At 46.9% G+C, this 15,740-nt stretch overlaps 1 protein-coding gene across 5 annotated transcripts in view; it reads left to right on the top strand.

The window, feature by feature from the left end:
• Positions 1 to 15,740, top strand: part of UNC13B (unc-13 homolog B) — a 314,963-nt gene that overhangs the window by 295,274 nt on the left and 3,949 nt on the right. For all 5 annotated transcript variants that reach the window (XM_083155406.1, XM_083155407.1, XM_083155408.1 and 2 more), the window contains 6 exons: positions 7,888 to 8,040; positions 8,407 to 8,530; positions 9,638 to 9,694; positions 13,283 to 13,363; positions 13,518 to 13,665; positions 15,277 to 15,369. In XM_083155406.1, coding sequence (XP_083011532.1) covers positions 7,888 to 8,040; positions 8,407 to 8,530; positions 9,638 to 9,694; positions 13,283 to 13,363; positions 13,518 to 13,665; positions 15,277 to 15,369 — 656 coding nt within the window. The remainder of the gene's footprint in view (positions 1 to 7,887; positions 8,041 to 8,406; positions 8,531 to 9,637; positions 9,695 to 13,282; positions 13,364 to 13,517; positions 13,666 to 15,276; positions 15,370 to 15,740) is intronic.

The following is a 15,740-nucleotide window of genomic DNA, read 5'->3' as shown; positions in this document are numbered from 1 at the left end:
GTAAATGTCTGGGTGGGGAATGCTTGGTGTTGGGCAAGTGAATGGGTGGGGGGATACTTTACGTGGGGTGAGTGGCTGAGTTGGGTTAGATTGCTGTGGGTAAGTGACTGGGTGGGGTGCTTGGTGACTGAGTTGTGGGGTTGTCCTTAATGTGAGGTTAGTGACTTGATGGTGTAGGCAGAGTAAGAGGACACTTGTGTGCTGTGTGAGGGGGGGTGCACTTGGTGTCAAGTGAGTGACTGGGCTGTGCATTTAGTGTGGAGTAAGTGCCTGGGTGTGCTGGGGTGAGTGGATGGGGGGACCCTTGGTGTGAGGTGAGTAACCAGGGGGAGTGTTCGGTGTGGGGTGAGGCTTAATATGGATTGAGTGGGCGGTGCGCTTGGTGTAATGTGAGTGGTTGAGTGGGGCGATACTTGGTGTCATGTGAGTGGGTCGGCACTTGGTGTCAGGTGAGTGGTTGAGTGGGTCGGCACTTGGTGTCAGGTGAGTGGTTGAGTGGGGCGGCACTTGGTGTCAGGTAAGTGGTTGAGTGGGGCGGCACTTGGTGTCGGTTGAGTGGGGCGGCCCTTGGCGTCATGTGAGTGGTTGAGTGGGGCGGCACTTGGTGTCAGGTTAATGGTGGAGTGGGGTGGCACTTGGTGTCAGGTGAGTGGTTGAGTGGGGCGGCACTTGGTGTCAGGTGAGTGGTTGAGTGGGGTGGCACTTGGTGTCAGTTGAGTGGGGCGGCCCTTGGCGTCATGTGAGTAGTTGAGTGGGGCGCACTTGGCGTCAGGTGAGTGGGGCGTCACTTGGTGTCAGGTGAGTGGTTGAGTCTGGCGGCACTTGGTGTCGGTTGAGTGGGGCGGCCCTTGGCGTCATGTGAGTGGTTGAGTGGGGCGGCACTTGGTGTCAGGTGAGTGGTTGAGTGGGGCGGCACTTGGTGTCGGTTGAGTGGGGCGGCACTTGGTGTCAGGTGAGTGGTTGAGTGGGGCGACACTTGGTGTCATGTGAGTGGGTCGGCACTTGGTGTCAGGTGAGTGGTTGAGTGGGGCGGCACTTGGTGTCAGGTGAGTGGTTGAGTGGGGCGGCACTTGGTGTCGGTTGAGAGGGGCGGCCCTTGGCGTCATGTGAGTGGTTGAGTGGGGCGGCACTTGGTGTCAGGTGAGTGGGGCGGCACTTGGTGTCGGTTGAGAGGGGTGGCACTTGGTGTCATGTGAGTGGTTGAGTGGGGCGGCACTTGGTGTCAGGTGAGTGGTTGAGTGGGGCGGCACTTGGTGTCGGTGAGTGGTTGAGTGGGGCGGCACTTGGTGTCGGGTGAGTGGTTGAGTGGGGCGGCACTTGGTGTCGGGTGAGTGGTTGAGTGAGGTGGCACTTAGTGTCATGTGAGTGGTTGAGTGGGGCGGCACTTGGTGTCAGGTGAGTGGTTGAGTGGGATGGCACTTGGTGTTGGTTGAGTGGGGCGGCCCTTGGCGTCATGTGAGTGGTTGAGTGGGGCGCACTTGGCGTCAGGTGAGTGGTTGAGTGGGGCGGCACTTGGTGTCAGGTGAGTGGTTGAGTGGGCGGCACTTGGTGTAGGTTGAGTGGGGCGGCCCTTGGCGTCATGTGAGTGGTTGAGTGGGGCGGCACTTGGTGTCAGGTGAGTGGTTGAGTGGGGCGGCACTTGGTGTCGGTTGAGAGGGGTGGCACTTGGTGTCATGTGAGTGGTTGAGTGGGGCGGCACTTGGTGTCAGGTGAGTGGTTGAGTGGGGCGGCACTTGGTGTCAGGTGAGTGGTTGAGTGGGGCGGCACTTGGTGTCAGGTGAGTGGGGCGGCACTTGGTGTCAGGTGAGTGGGGCGGCACTTGGTGTCAGGTGAGTGGTTGAGTGGGGCGGCACTTGGTGTCGGGTGAGTGTTTGAGTGGGGCGGCACTTGGTGTCATGTGAGTGGTTGAGTGGGCCGGCACTTGGTGTCGGGTGAGTGACTTGTCTTGGGCTTGGTGCAGATTGGCCGCATGCATGTTGGTATCTGGATTATAATAAAGGGAATATGGGGTAGAAGACACATCCAGTATTATAGATGGATGTGTCAGACGTGATTACGATGTTCTCGCTTTACGCTGATTCATGTGACATTCTCCTGAGTGGGCCCTCCGGCAGGTACATGATGTAATCGGAGAAGACAGTGTGTTTTCTGGCTGAATTACAGCAACAAATGGCTGACGCTAAGCTTTAATAAGGACACTTTCTGCTGAGACAATATATAATATGGTGGGAGACAGTATAAACGCCCACGTACACCGCTGCCCCCGGCCTCTGTCCTGTCCAGGCTATAATGGGAATTACATCACATGCAGTATATATACCGTATACAGCTGCCCCCAGCCGCAGTCCTGTCTGGGCTATAATGGGAATGACATCACATGCAGTATATATACTGTACACAGCTGCCCCCAGCCTCAGTCCTGTCCGGGCTATAATGGGAATGACATCACAAGCAGTATATATACTGTACACAGCTGCCCCCAGCCGCAGTCCTGTCCGGGCTATAATGGGAATGACATCACATGCAGTATATATACTGTATACAGCTGCACCCAGCTTCAGTCCTGTCCGGGCTATAATGGGAATGACATCACATGCAGTATATATACTGTATACAGCTGACCCCAGCCTCAGTCCTGTCCGGCTATAATGGGAATGACATCACAAGCAGTATATATACTGTACACAGCTGCCCCCAGCCTCAGTCCTGTCTGGGCTATAATGGGAATGACATCACATGCAGTATATATACTGTACACAGCTGCCCCCAGCCTCAGTCCTGTCCGGGCTATAATGGGAATGACATCACAAGCAGTATATATACTGTACACAGCTGCCCCCAGCCGCAGTCCTGTCCGGGCTATAATGGGAATGACATCACATGCAGTATATATACTGTATACAGCTGCACCCAGCTTCAGTCCTGTCCGGGCTATAATGGGAATGACATCACATGCAGTATATATACCGTACACAGCTGCCCCCAGCCTCAGTCCTGTCCGGGCTATAATGGGAATGACATCACATGCAGTATATATACTGTATACAGCTGCCCCCAGCCTCAGTCCTGTCCGGGCTATAATGGGAATGACATCACATGCAGTATATATACTGTATACAGCTGCACCCAGCTTCAGTCCTGTCCGGGCTATAATGGGAATGACATCACATGCAGTATATATACTGTATACAGCTGACCCCAGCCTCAGTCCTGTCCGGCTATAATGGGAATGGTTAGAGGGTTGGAGGAGATTTTAAACTAGGCGACGGGGGGGTGGGGGCAGCAAGACATTATGGGACCATCAGGGAGAGAAGCCGGACTGGGATCAGGAATCATATGGGGGAAGGAGATGGGGGGGGGGACGGAGACATAGATAAAGTCCTGGGACATAACAAGGGTATAATCGGGGGTAACTCTCAGGGTGCATCAGGAATGTCATGTAATAAAATGTTATGTTGTAACAGTCACGTTACCCCATTACAGTTCTTAGGTACAGATGATCTTAGTATACGGGAAGGAGGGAATGACAGAGGAAGAATTCCCGGAACTATGGAGAGGGCAGGCAGTGTGCATGGTGGGGAGGCCTGTAGAGAGTCTATTGAAGGGGAGAGGGGAAAGAGGAAGCTAGTAAAGAATTCAAATGGGTCCTGGGGTGAAACTAATCACAATATTAGAGCCATATCTAAAAATAAACATAAATTAAAATGCTTACTGGCTAATGCAAGAAGCTTAGTGAGTAAAATCGGGGAGCTTGAAACGGTGATCAGTAGGGATGACTACGACATCATTGGTATTACAGAAACATGGTGTAATGAGTCGCATGACTGGGCATTAAACATGGAGGGATATACACTCTACAGGAAAGACAGGGAAAATAGAAGGGGCGGGGGTGTGTGCCTATACAGTATGTAAATAATAACTTAACATCATGTGAGAAAAATATGAGCACAGACCTGGAAGACGACAACTCGGAGACAGTGTGGGCAGAGATAACCGACAATAATAAGAAACCAAAAAACAAATTTATAATAGGGGTATGCTATAGACCACCAAATATAAATGAAAGGGAAGAGTCTCTTCTTTTAAACCAAATCAAACAAGCATCAAATCAGGGTCAGGTATTAATTATGGGGGATTTTAATTTACCCGACATTGATTGGGAAAACGAAACAGGTAAATCAGCAAGAAGCAATGGGTTCTTAAGCTTACTTAAAGACCAGTTTATTACACAAACGGTAGAAACTCCAACTCGTGATGAGGCGCTCTTGGACTTAGTATTAACAAATAACACAGACTTAGTTTCAAACACAAAAGTAATTGAACAATTAGGGAATAGTGATCACAATATGGTTTCACTGGAAATCAACTTCAGTAAATTACATCAAAAAGGAACTGCAAAAATACTAAACTTCAGAAAAGCGAACTTTGAATTATTTAGGGAAGCCCTAACAGGAATTGGGTGGGAAACGGTTATGGAGGGAAAAAATGCAGAGGAAATGTGGGATACTCTAAAAAAGGTGCTTGATTCACTAACTATTGAATACATTCCTAAAGTAACTAAAGGTAAATTCAACAAAAAAAAGCCACCATGGTTGGACAAAGAAGTAAGGTCAGCTATCAACAATAAAACCAGAGCCTTTAAATTCTATAAAAATAACTTGAATGAGGAGGCATTCGCAAAATACAAAGAATCAAACAAAACTTGTAAAGGGGTAATCAAAGCAGCTAAAATATTATATGAAGAGTGCATAGCCACTGAAAGCAAAAACAACCCAAAGAAATTTTTTAAATACATAAATAGTAAACGTTTAATTAAGGAAAACATAGGCCCATTAACTGATACTAGTGGAAAAAGTGTTACTGAGGACAAGGGAAAAGCAAAACTGTTAAATGAGTTCTTCTCATCAGTATTTACTAAGGGAGAGCAGACTGTGGAACGAACATTTACCACAAACGGGACAAATAAGCCAGATCTCATTGTGGATTTTACGCCGAAAGAATTAATACTGAGGCTAAGCAAACTCAAAACAAATAAGTCACCAGGGCCAGATGGGATTCATCCGAGGGTATTAATGGAATTAAGGGATGAACTAGCTACCCCCCTACATTATATCTTTAGCAAGTCACTATCGTCAGGTATAGTACCAAAAGATTGGAGAATAGCAGAGGTAGTGCCAATATTCAAAAAAGGAAAAAAGGAAGATCCCGCTAATTACAGACCCGTTAGTTTAACATCAATTGTGGGTAAACTATTTGAAGGATTTTTAAGGGATAGTATCCAGGAATATTTAGATCATCACCTTCTACTCAGTACTAACCAACATGGGTTCGTGAAAAATCGTTCATGCCAAACTAATCTACTAGGGTTCTATGAAGAGGTTAGCAAAAACCTCGATAATGGAAATGCTGTAGATGTGATTTTCCTAGATTTCGCTAAAGCATTTGATACTGTCCCACACAAGAGATTGATTAATAAAATGGAGAACCTAGGATTGGGTGAAAATATCTGCAGATGGGTAGGGAATTGGCTGTGTAATAGAGAACAAAGAGTGGTTGTGAATGGTGCCGTATCAGATATGATACCGGTACTAAGTGGAGTGCCCCAGGGTTCGGTTTTGGGGCCCATTTTGTTTAACATTTTTATTAACGATATTGGGATAGGGTTACTCAGCAATGTATCCATCTTTGCGGACGATACAAAACTTAGCAAAGTCATCAAATCACCAGAAGATGTCACCATGCTTCAAAATGATCTTGCAATTCTAGATGAGTGGGCAAAAAAATGGAAGATGAGGTTCAATGTAGATAAATGTAAGGTTATGCACCTTGGGAGACACAACCAGTGTGCAAGTTACAACCTTAGTGGAGAGGAACTGGGTAATTCCATACTTGAAAAGGATCTAGGAGTCCAAATAGACAGCAATCTAGGATGTAGTGCCCATTGTAATGTAGCTACAAAAAAGGCCAACAAAATTCTGGCATGTATTAAGAGGGGAATGGAAACTAGGGACTCAAGGGTAATTATGCCACTATATAAAGCATTGGTGAGACCTCACCTAGAGTACGGAGTACAGTTCTGGGCCCCACACTATAAAAAGGACATCATAGAATTAGAAAAAGTCCAAAGGCGAGCAACAAAGCTTATTAGGGGAATGGAGAATTTAAGCTACGGGGAGAGATTAAGCAATTTGGGACTATTTACATTAGAAAAGAGACGTTTAAGGGGGGACATGCTCAACATGTACAAGTATATCAAGGGCCAATATAAGGAACTGTCACACACCCTATTTTCTACTAGAAAGGAATCTAGGACGCGAGGGCATGAGTATAGATTAGAAGAAAAAAGATTTCATTCAGCTAGTAGAAAGAATTTCTTTACGGTCAGAACAGTCAAACTCTGGAACTCTCTTCCCAGAGAGGTGGTAACGGCTGGCTCATTAAATGCGTTCAAGGCAAAGTTGGACAAACATTTACTGGAGAAAAACATCCATGGGTACAAATAAGAAATATAATTTGTCTGTAAAATACCAGAACCAACCAAATCAGCAATGGATATCTATACCAGGTTGAACTAGATGGACGCAAGTCTTTTTTCAGCCTTACCTACTATGTAACTATATCACAAGCAGTATATATACTGTACACAGCTGCCCCCAGCCTCAGTCCTGTCTGGGCTATAATGGGAATGACATCACATGCAGTATATATACTGTACACAGCTGCCCCCAGCCTCAGTCCTGTCCGGGCTATAATGGGAATGACATCACAAGCAGTATATATACTGTACACAGCTGCCCCCAGCCGCAGTCCTGTCCGGGCTATAATGGGAATGACATCACATGCAGTATATATACTGTATACAGCTGCACCCAGCTTCAGTCCTGTCCGGGCTATAATGGGAATGACATCACATGCAGTATATATACCGTACACAGCTGCCCCCAGCCTCAGTCCTGTCCGGGCTATAATGGGAATGACATCACATGCAGTATATATACTGTATACAGCTGCCCCCAGCCTCAGTCCTGTCCGGGCTATAATGGGAATGACATCACATGCAGTATATATACTGTATACAGCTGCCCCCAGCCTCAGTCCTGTCTGGGCTATAATGGGAATGACAACACATGCAGTATATATACTGTGCACAGCTGCCCCCAGCCTCAGTCCTGTCTGGGCTATAATGGGAATGACATCACATGCAGTATATATACTGTACACAGCTGCCCCCAGCCTCAGTCCTGTCTGGGCTATAATGGGAATGACATCACATGCAGTATATATACTGTATACAGCCTCAGTCCTGTCTGGGCTATAACGGGTATGACATCACATGCAGTATATATACTGTACACAGCTGCCCTCAGCCTCAGTCCTGTCTTGGCTATAATGGGAATGACATCACAAGTAGTACAGTATATGTACTGTATTAGTGGAGGGGATTCAGTATGAAATCCCGGCGTTCAAAATCCCGACGCCGGAATCCCGACAAGGGGGGGACGTGGATCGGCCCCCCCTTGCGGGCCCGGTGCCTCGCTACGCTCGGCGCGCTTATTTATTCTCCCTCTAGGGGTGTCGTGGACACCTACAGAGGCAGAAAGTGTCGGGATTTCGGCGGTCGGGATTCCAGCGTCGGGATTCTGAACGCCGGGAACCCGACCGCCGGGATTTAAACTGCATCCCAGTGGAGGTTGGGGTGGGCGCTGTGGGAGCGAAGGTTGGGGGTGGGCGCTGTGGGAGCGAAGGTTGGGGGTGGGCGCTGTGGGAGCGGAGGTTGGGGGCGGGTTCTTTGGGAGCGAAGGTTGGGGATGGGCGCTGTGGGCACGTAGGTTGGTGCTGTAGGATAAGAACCTCCTCACATGATGGCATTTGTTTGTGTACCTGCAGCTTCCAGTTCCGTATAGATGAATGTATTAAGCAGATGTCTGAGATTCTGGGCCATGTGAAGGGCACTGGGAATGTACCAGCCAATGCCAGGAACACTGTGGCGCAGGATGCAGACAATGTCCTCCGCCCTCTAATGGACTTCTTGGATGGAAAGTGAGTAGGATGTAACTATTCTGAGATCTACAGTATAGTACAGATGCCCTGTACACATCCCAGCAATGCTCCATCTCACACCCCGGTAGTTCCCCGTTCAGCATTCTCCCCCTCAGCGTCCCAGATCGGTGTACACACAAGGAGTTCCCTCACAGCCCCGCCTTGTTCCAGATCATCGGCTTTAATCCTAACTGGAACTAACCGATGTTTCATACCACACCTCACCACCAGAACACACACAATCACCCAGCAGTATCCAGACCATTGTGACTCTGTATTTTGCTGTTAGTAAAATAATCTCTATACCAGCAGTTATTTGTCACTGGTGAGATTGTGTTACAAGTGCTTGGCCTCTGATCTCCACAGCCTGACGCTCTTTGCCACTGTGTGTGAGAAGACTGTATTAAAACGCGTCTTGAAGGAGCTCTGGAGGGTGGTGATGAACACAATGGAGAAGATGATTGTCCTCCCGCCCCTGACAGATCAGTCGGTGAGTGTTAATGAAATGGCCAGTTAGGGGTTATGGTGTCCCCAGCTGTGAGTGACAACCATGGATCTCCCGGAAAGTGTCCCAGCACAGCTGAGATGTTCCGTCTGACTGTTCACAGCTCAGGAACTGCTGGGCTGGTGAGCAGCAGCTGTGAAGAAGAGTCACCTGGCAGACTGTGTTCCCCAGAGCACATCTGCATGCCTATAGTAACATGTCACTCTATCGGTGACAGTATGTTTGGACGTTCTCAGGACATGACGATTATGTTCTGATCCTTTTAAATTTCTCCTTCATCCACTAGGTGGCACTGGAGTGCTTTACAGTGGGGAATAGAGGACGACCACAAGGAGCATGGGCACTATAAATATTAAACAGTGTGGCTAGCTCCTCCCCTTCTACTTCCCCCCAAGGCAGATTGCTGGTCACATTTTTTTTTAGCTCTCTTTGGATTTTTCAGTTTTTTTTTACTTAGATGAGGACAGACAGGTAGCGCCTGCCACTACCTGCCTGCGGCGTGGGCTCTGCCGGGGGTCTCTATCGCCACTGAGTGCAGTGCGCGCCAGAATACCCGCAGCTGTATCCTCTGTTATAGTGAGGACCTGACGCAGCTGCGTGCGCCGCGCAACCGGGTCCTCGGCTTGCATGTCCACCGCTGGCAGCTGGGCAGCGGTGTGTATACCCTGGTTTCCAGCTAGAAGGGACTCCACACTCCAGGCAAAAAAAGGAGGGTGGGACCAAATCGGTCCCTATCTTGCCATTATCCAGTGTGTTTGCAGCTGTACTAAGATAAAGGCCTGGTCACCAGGATTGTTTAGGGCACTGTGGTATATTGTGCCGCACCCAGTGCTGGTACCTGTCATCTCACCAATTGGAGCTTTCCAGAGATGTGATCCCACAGATATAACATGTGATGCCAGAACGTAGAGACAGTTGGCAATGGGGGTTGTGTCTGAGCTTTATACAGTATATGTTTTTAGTTATACCTGGGGCAGCTGAGTGGAACGGGATGGGAGGTAATCGGCTCAGCTTAGTGTAAGCATATGTACCATGCAATGCTACATCTGGAATTAAACTTTTCTCTTCTCTCTCCCCTTTATGCCATCTCAGGGCACTCAGTTAATATTCAGTGCCGCAAAGGAACTGGGCCAGTTATCAAAACTGAAGGTAATGTGATATGTCCTCGGCTGCTTGTAACTTATACTGTGTCCGCTCAATGCTTTTACTCATCTCCCACACCGCATGCTGCATGTTCCTTATGTAACTGTTAGGCAGTCACATGACTGCACCGCATGCTGCATGTTCCTTGTGCATCTGTTAGGTGATCACATGACACAGTGTGAAAGATCACATGACTGCACCGCATGCTGCATGTTCCTTGTGCATCTGTTAGGTGATCACATGACACAGTGTGAAAGATCACATGACTGCACCGCATGCTGCATGTTTCTTGTGCATCTGTTAGGTGATCACATGACAGAGTGTGGAAGATCACATGATTGCACCGCATGCTGCATGTTCCTTGTGCATCTGTTAGGTGATCACATGACACAGTGTGGAAGATCACATGACTGCACCGCTTGCTGCATGTTCCTTATGTAACTGTTAGGCAGTCACATGACAGTGTGGAATATCACATGACACAGTGGTAAATATTCTATGACAGTGCTGCATGTTGCCTATCCGCCAGAGGTAATGGATTGCTGGCACATAGCTGTGTGCACTTCCAAGGCACCCATTCTAGTGGCTGGTGTATTCTGGGCACACTAGTACAATCCAGCCACAGAGCTGGGTGCCATGTTACCGTGTACTATAACTGTCTGCACGCCTCCTCTGACTCACGTGATGCAGAATATTAGCTTGTGGTGTAAGTTCTCGCAGTGTCATAGCCCTTATATCATCAGATACTAGAACTGTTTATTGGCAACACTGCTGCCTTGCCTTGAAGTAATGGGTCCTTGGTCGCTAGGGCTGCACATGTTGCCACTGGTGGCTGCATCACGCACACACCCACCTTATTCTGCAATCCACCTGTCTCCGTGACATGGTCCTATTGTACACCATTACCAACCATCAAATGCATTACTTACTCTTTTATTAACCCTTTGAGTGGCAACATCTCTGAGAGATGAACAAAATATGGCTAAAAATGCTCAAATTTGTTATATAATTCATATAACAAATGTGTAAAAAAAAGATTATATTTCCATTATAAAGCTGGCCATACATGTACAGATTGATTGTCAGATCTGGCTGGTTGGAACAAAAACCAGGTCATGGATGAGAGCAAATCACAGTTGACCATTTGCTTTGAAATGCTGGAAAACTGCCAAAAACAGTAAGTCAGACATTACCAGGTTTCTGTTCCAACCAGCCAGATCTGACAATTAATCTGCATATGTATGGCCAGCTTAAGGTTACATTACAGGTCATTGTGATGAATACAAATATTTCATACCTATTTTAACAAATTCAATTGGCACTTAAAGGGTTAAAAGTGTTTGTGTCACATATATTTAAGTCATACCTTTTCCTGTACCAGTTGGAGGAATTAGCGGAGTGTGTGGGGGGGGGGGGGGGGGGGGGGATCGTTGTTTCTATAGTTAAACACCAGTTGCATGCCATATGTACTAGTGCACTCGGCTACAGTTGTATATCTGACATGCATCTCATTTGCATTGTGGCAGATGTGCGTTACCTGTACAGTACAGAGAAAAACACCATTTTGAATGAATCACGAGGTGTTTAGGTACGATGCACAGTCCCGCGGGTCGAGAGGTCGATCCTCAGATCATACGTGCTGCACGTATGATCAGTCGTGATTGGGTGCAGATCATGAGTGGGGTATTTGCACATGTGATCGGTCGTTCGATGGATGGTACGACCCGTGTCATTTGACTGCCATTTTCCCAGACACTGTGATGTACAGTATACAATTGATTGTGAGACGATTGATCATGAGCGGCAGCTGGATCGTACAATGCATCGTTGGCACATCGTGTATGTCTAAAATGCGCCAAATCATGAGTCGAGGAATGCCAGAGAGTAATCGTGACACAATTGCTAAAAGGAAAATTATGAGTGGATTAATTAAGGGGTGATTCCTTTATGGGTGCCAAAGAGATTAGTTAGCCCAGTTTATAGTAAAGTGCTGGCAGTTTTAATGTTAGCCTATGAGTGGCCAAACAGTCCAATTTAAACAATAGGTAGCTCTCTCACAGCTCCTGTTTGTTAAGGAATAGTTTGCATGCAGTAACCAGTTTAGTAAGGTTAGTAATTATGGTGTTAACCTGTAGTTTTGTCCAATTCACACTGTATGGCTCTCTCACAGCTCCTGTGAGTGAATGGATCTTTGCATGTGTTAGCCAGTTAGTAAGGTTAATATTTGAAAAGCTTGGTAACTTGCCAGGTTCCGGGTTCTTTTCAGCTGCAGATTCCCTGCAAGTGCAGTGCAGCCAGGCGGACTCGTCCACGCTCCCGGAGTTTAAAGCAGTCACTCAAAGGCTTGGTTGTGGCAGTAAAGGGTACCGGTACCGGTGAAAAAGCTTCTTAACGCGTTTCCCCGCCTCTGGTCTCAGCGGCTTATATATATATCCTTCTGAGGAAGCCGCTGAGACCAGAGGTGGGGAAACGCGTTAAGGAGCTTTTTCACCGGTACCGGTACCCTTTACTGCCACAACCAAGCCTTTGAGTGACTGCTTTAAACTCCGGGAGCGTGGACGAGTCCGCCTGGCTGCACTGCACTTGCAGGGAATCTGCAGCTGAAAAGAACCCGGAACCTGGCAAGTTACCAAGCTTTTCAAATATTAACCTTACTAACTGGCTAACACATGCAAAGATCCATTCACTCACAGGAGCTGTGAGAGAGCCATACAGTGTGAATTGGACAAAACTACAGGTTAACACCATAATTACTAACCTTACTAAACTGGTTACTGCATGCAAACTATTCCTTAACAAACAGGAGCTGTGAGAGAGCTACCTATTGTTTAAATTGGACTGTTTGGCCACTCATAGGCTAACATTAAAACTGCCAGCACTTTACTACAAGTTGGGCTAACTAATCTCTTTGGCACCCATAAAGGAATCACCCCTTAATTAATCCACTCATAATTTTCCTTTTAGCAATTGTTTTTAAAAATTGTACATTGTGTACCACCGGCCGGTGATTAATTGTTAATTGTTATATTTCAAAAGATATAAATTATTTTTAATAAATTTTGATATATTTGTAAGAAAAATCTGAGTCAGCGCTATCGCTAACTTCTTTTTCACTTTGTCCTTCTACAAGGGGAGGAGTATTCCCTTGATAGTGACAGCAGCAGACTCAAATCTACTACGGTGTATATATTACGGATTTGCGCTCTGACAAACTGTCTTGTTCTCTAGTAATCGTGACACAATCAGGATCGCAGCGGTCGTTCTAATGTATGGCCATCTTAAGTCTCTGTAGCGCGGAGACATCCTCGTCCATTCGAATCACCTTGCATCCGCAGCCTCTTATGCGGCACAGTAGTAAACGCCTTTGCACAGTCCAGGTAGACCACGTGTACAGCATTGCTAATGTCCAGGTTTGTGCCAACTTCCTCTGAAAACGAGCAGGTCAGGAGTCGCAAGTTACTGGTTTCTGAAATAATCCACATCAATAACACATATTGTACTTCAATACACAGACCAAACACAGGGGTGTCTATAGTCACTGAGTGAGGCTGATTGTGTAAATAATTCTGATCTTATTTCTTGTTGGCCGCGCAGGATCACATGGTTAGAGAAGAGACTCGCAGCCTTACCCCAAAGCAGTGTGCTGTAATGGACCTTGCTCTAGATACCATCAAGGTAAGTCACTGACCTCTTCCACCTTCCCTCTAATGGTCCTATCTGTATTGAAAGATCCCTAGATGGTTGTTACTTAGCCCGTGTAGTAATGGGAAGGCTGGCCCCTTCCGTGGCATACTTACACAATAGCCCCATGTCCTGTTACCCTTTGCAGCAATACTTTCACGCTGGAGGAAATGGCCTTAAGAAAACTTTCTTGGAGAAGAGTCCGGACATGCAGTCTTTGCGTTACGCCCTGTCCTTGTACACGCAGACCACGGATACTCTCATCAAAACCTTTGTGCAAACCCAGACCGCACAAGGTTTGTATAGTACCATCTTATAATTATGTTTCTGCTTTTAGTACCCAATCCGGGAACACTTTGCATTTGCGCTGATTGACCTCTGTGCTCAGCAACAACATTTTTTTATGTTTATTTACAAGAAAAAGTGCGAAATGGCGCGTAATTGTTAGAAATATCTGCCTAGATTAACGCATTTCACTCCCTGATGACCAATGACGCGTTTCACTCCCTGATGACCAATGACGCGTTTCACTCCCTGATGACCAATGACGCGTTTCACTCCCCTATAGATTGGCCAGTGCTTGTCATCTGCGACAACTGCATTGTTTACCGGGTTGAGAAGCTGGAAAACTACATCTCATAATACTTTCCCACTTCGTTAATTATGGCGACAACAAAGCTGCGTTTTTGAGGGTTGCCCCTGCTGGTACTAATACCCCGGGCATTGAAATGGCGGTAATGGGTATATAAGGGCCCTACAGTCCGATAATACATAAATATAGTTGTCTCAGCACATTAGACGGTCACATAATACGCCGGTAAATTAGAAATGTTTTGATCTTCAAATTATCCAACATAATAAATTGCTACTTTGCCAAAGATGCCATCTTGGTTGCTGGATTGGCGCGGTGCAGAGGAAACCCATTATGACATCATTGTAAGGTTATTGGCTCCCCGCCTGTCTCGCTTATTCTTTGTTTCTTAAATAAACCCCTTTTATATAGTGTAAGACTGGGCTGTCACATTGATTGTTGTGACACTTATAATCCGCCTGATGCCTTATGGTAAATTCTGGCTGTACTGTTTTCTGGCAATCTAATAAGTGACACAGTGCAAATAACGACATGGTACAGGATTTACCATCCTATAACCTGTGATGTTTTAGTATAATGGCACGATATTGCCTTAGTGTACAATATCGGAGTGGTACAGTCCGGTGTAGAGTAGACTGTGAGTGTGACCGTTAGGTGTAAGGAACCGTCGCAGCGGTCTGACTCCACGGCGTCTTCTCTGTGTTGACTCGTTTATCGTCTGCTTCTTCTGTATAACTCTCTCTTCCTCTTTCTCCACTTGCTGTCTCTTGTGTTCATGTCCCAGTGCATGATGGGAAGGGTGTTAGGTATACAGCTAATGAGGACGCGCACCCCGAGAAGGGTATGTTCAGAGATATCCGTATAAGTCTGTCCCCCAGCGTAGACATATCCTACGTAGACTCCAGTTCCTTCACGTTTTAGTCCCGTAGAGTCACCCCATCACCCACGTTCCTCCCATACCCTTCCCCTGTAATTGAGGGTGCAGCAGTGTCACTCGTAATGTGTCCCTACCAGCTGTGCCACGGTCAGGTCCAGTTGTATTACAGGACATCCTGCCTGGCTACATACTCCTGCTGTACTCTATTCAGCCTGTGCCAGCTACAAACTGATTACTGGTGGTGGGGATGACGGAGGTCAGAATACGGACACCAGCATCCCACTGGGCCAAACCTGACAGTGGCCAGGTAAGTATACTTACCTTCCCTCTGCACCCCCCTTACCATAACTCCCCCCCTCCAGGGTTTGGAATTAGGGTTACACCTCACTATTATCACTTGATGCTAGAACTTTGCTTTAACCTTCTCTCCTCTCCCAGGTTCCGGTGTGGATGATCCTGTGGGGGAGGTATCCATTCAGATTGACCTGTTCACGCACCCAGGGACCGGGGAGCAGAAAGTGACCGTGAAAGGTATGAAAGATAAAGGGCACTAAGTCTTACCAGCTGGCAGCCATACTGTCCTCTACAACACGTCCAGATCCCCGGAGGTGGCTTTCAGTTGCCCCAATAAAAGGAACAGGAAGTAAAAGCTTCAGAAGGCCGTGTGCGGGCAGAGGACAGTTGTCTGTCTGAGGCTGTAGAAGCCGTTTAGCTCATATTTAGTCTGTAAATTGAGTTTCACTCGTAATTTTGCTAATTAAGTTTATGAACTTCAAGTACTCTGCTGCTTACCCATTGTCTATGTACTGAATATCATCCCTAAGAACATAGAATATAAGTAAAACTGGCAGCTTGTATGACATAAATCCTATTTCTAGACACCTCTCTCCCATTATTAAGTC

Source organism: Crinia signifera, chromosome 1 (assembly GCF_055691185.1).
Source record: "Crinia signifera chromosome 1, ASM5569118v1, whole genome shotgun sequence".
NCBI classification, from domain to species: domain Eukaryota; kingdom Metazoa; phylum Chordata; class Amphibia; order Anura; family Myobatrachidae; genus Crinia; species Crinia signifera.
The sequence above is the reverse complement of the archived record's forward strand: the minus strand, read 5'-3'. Positions and strand labels throughout refer to the sequence as shown.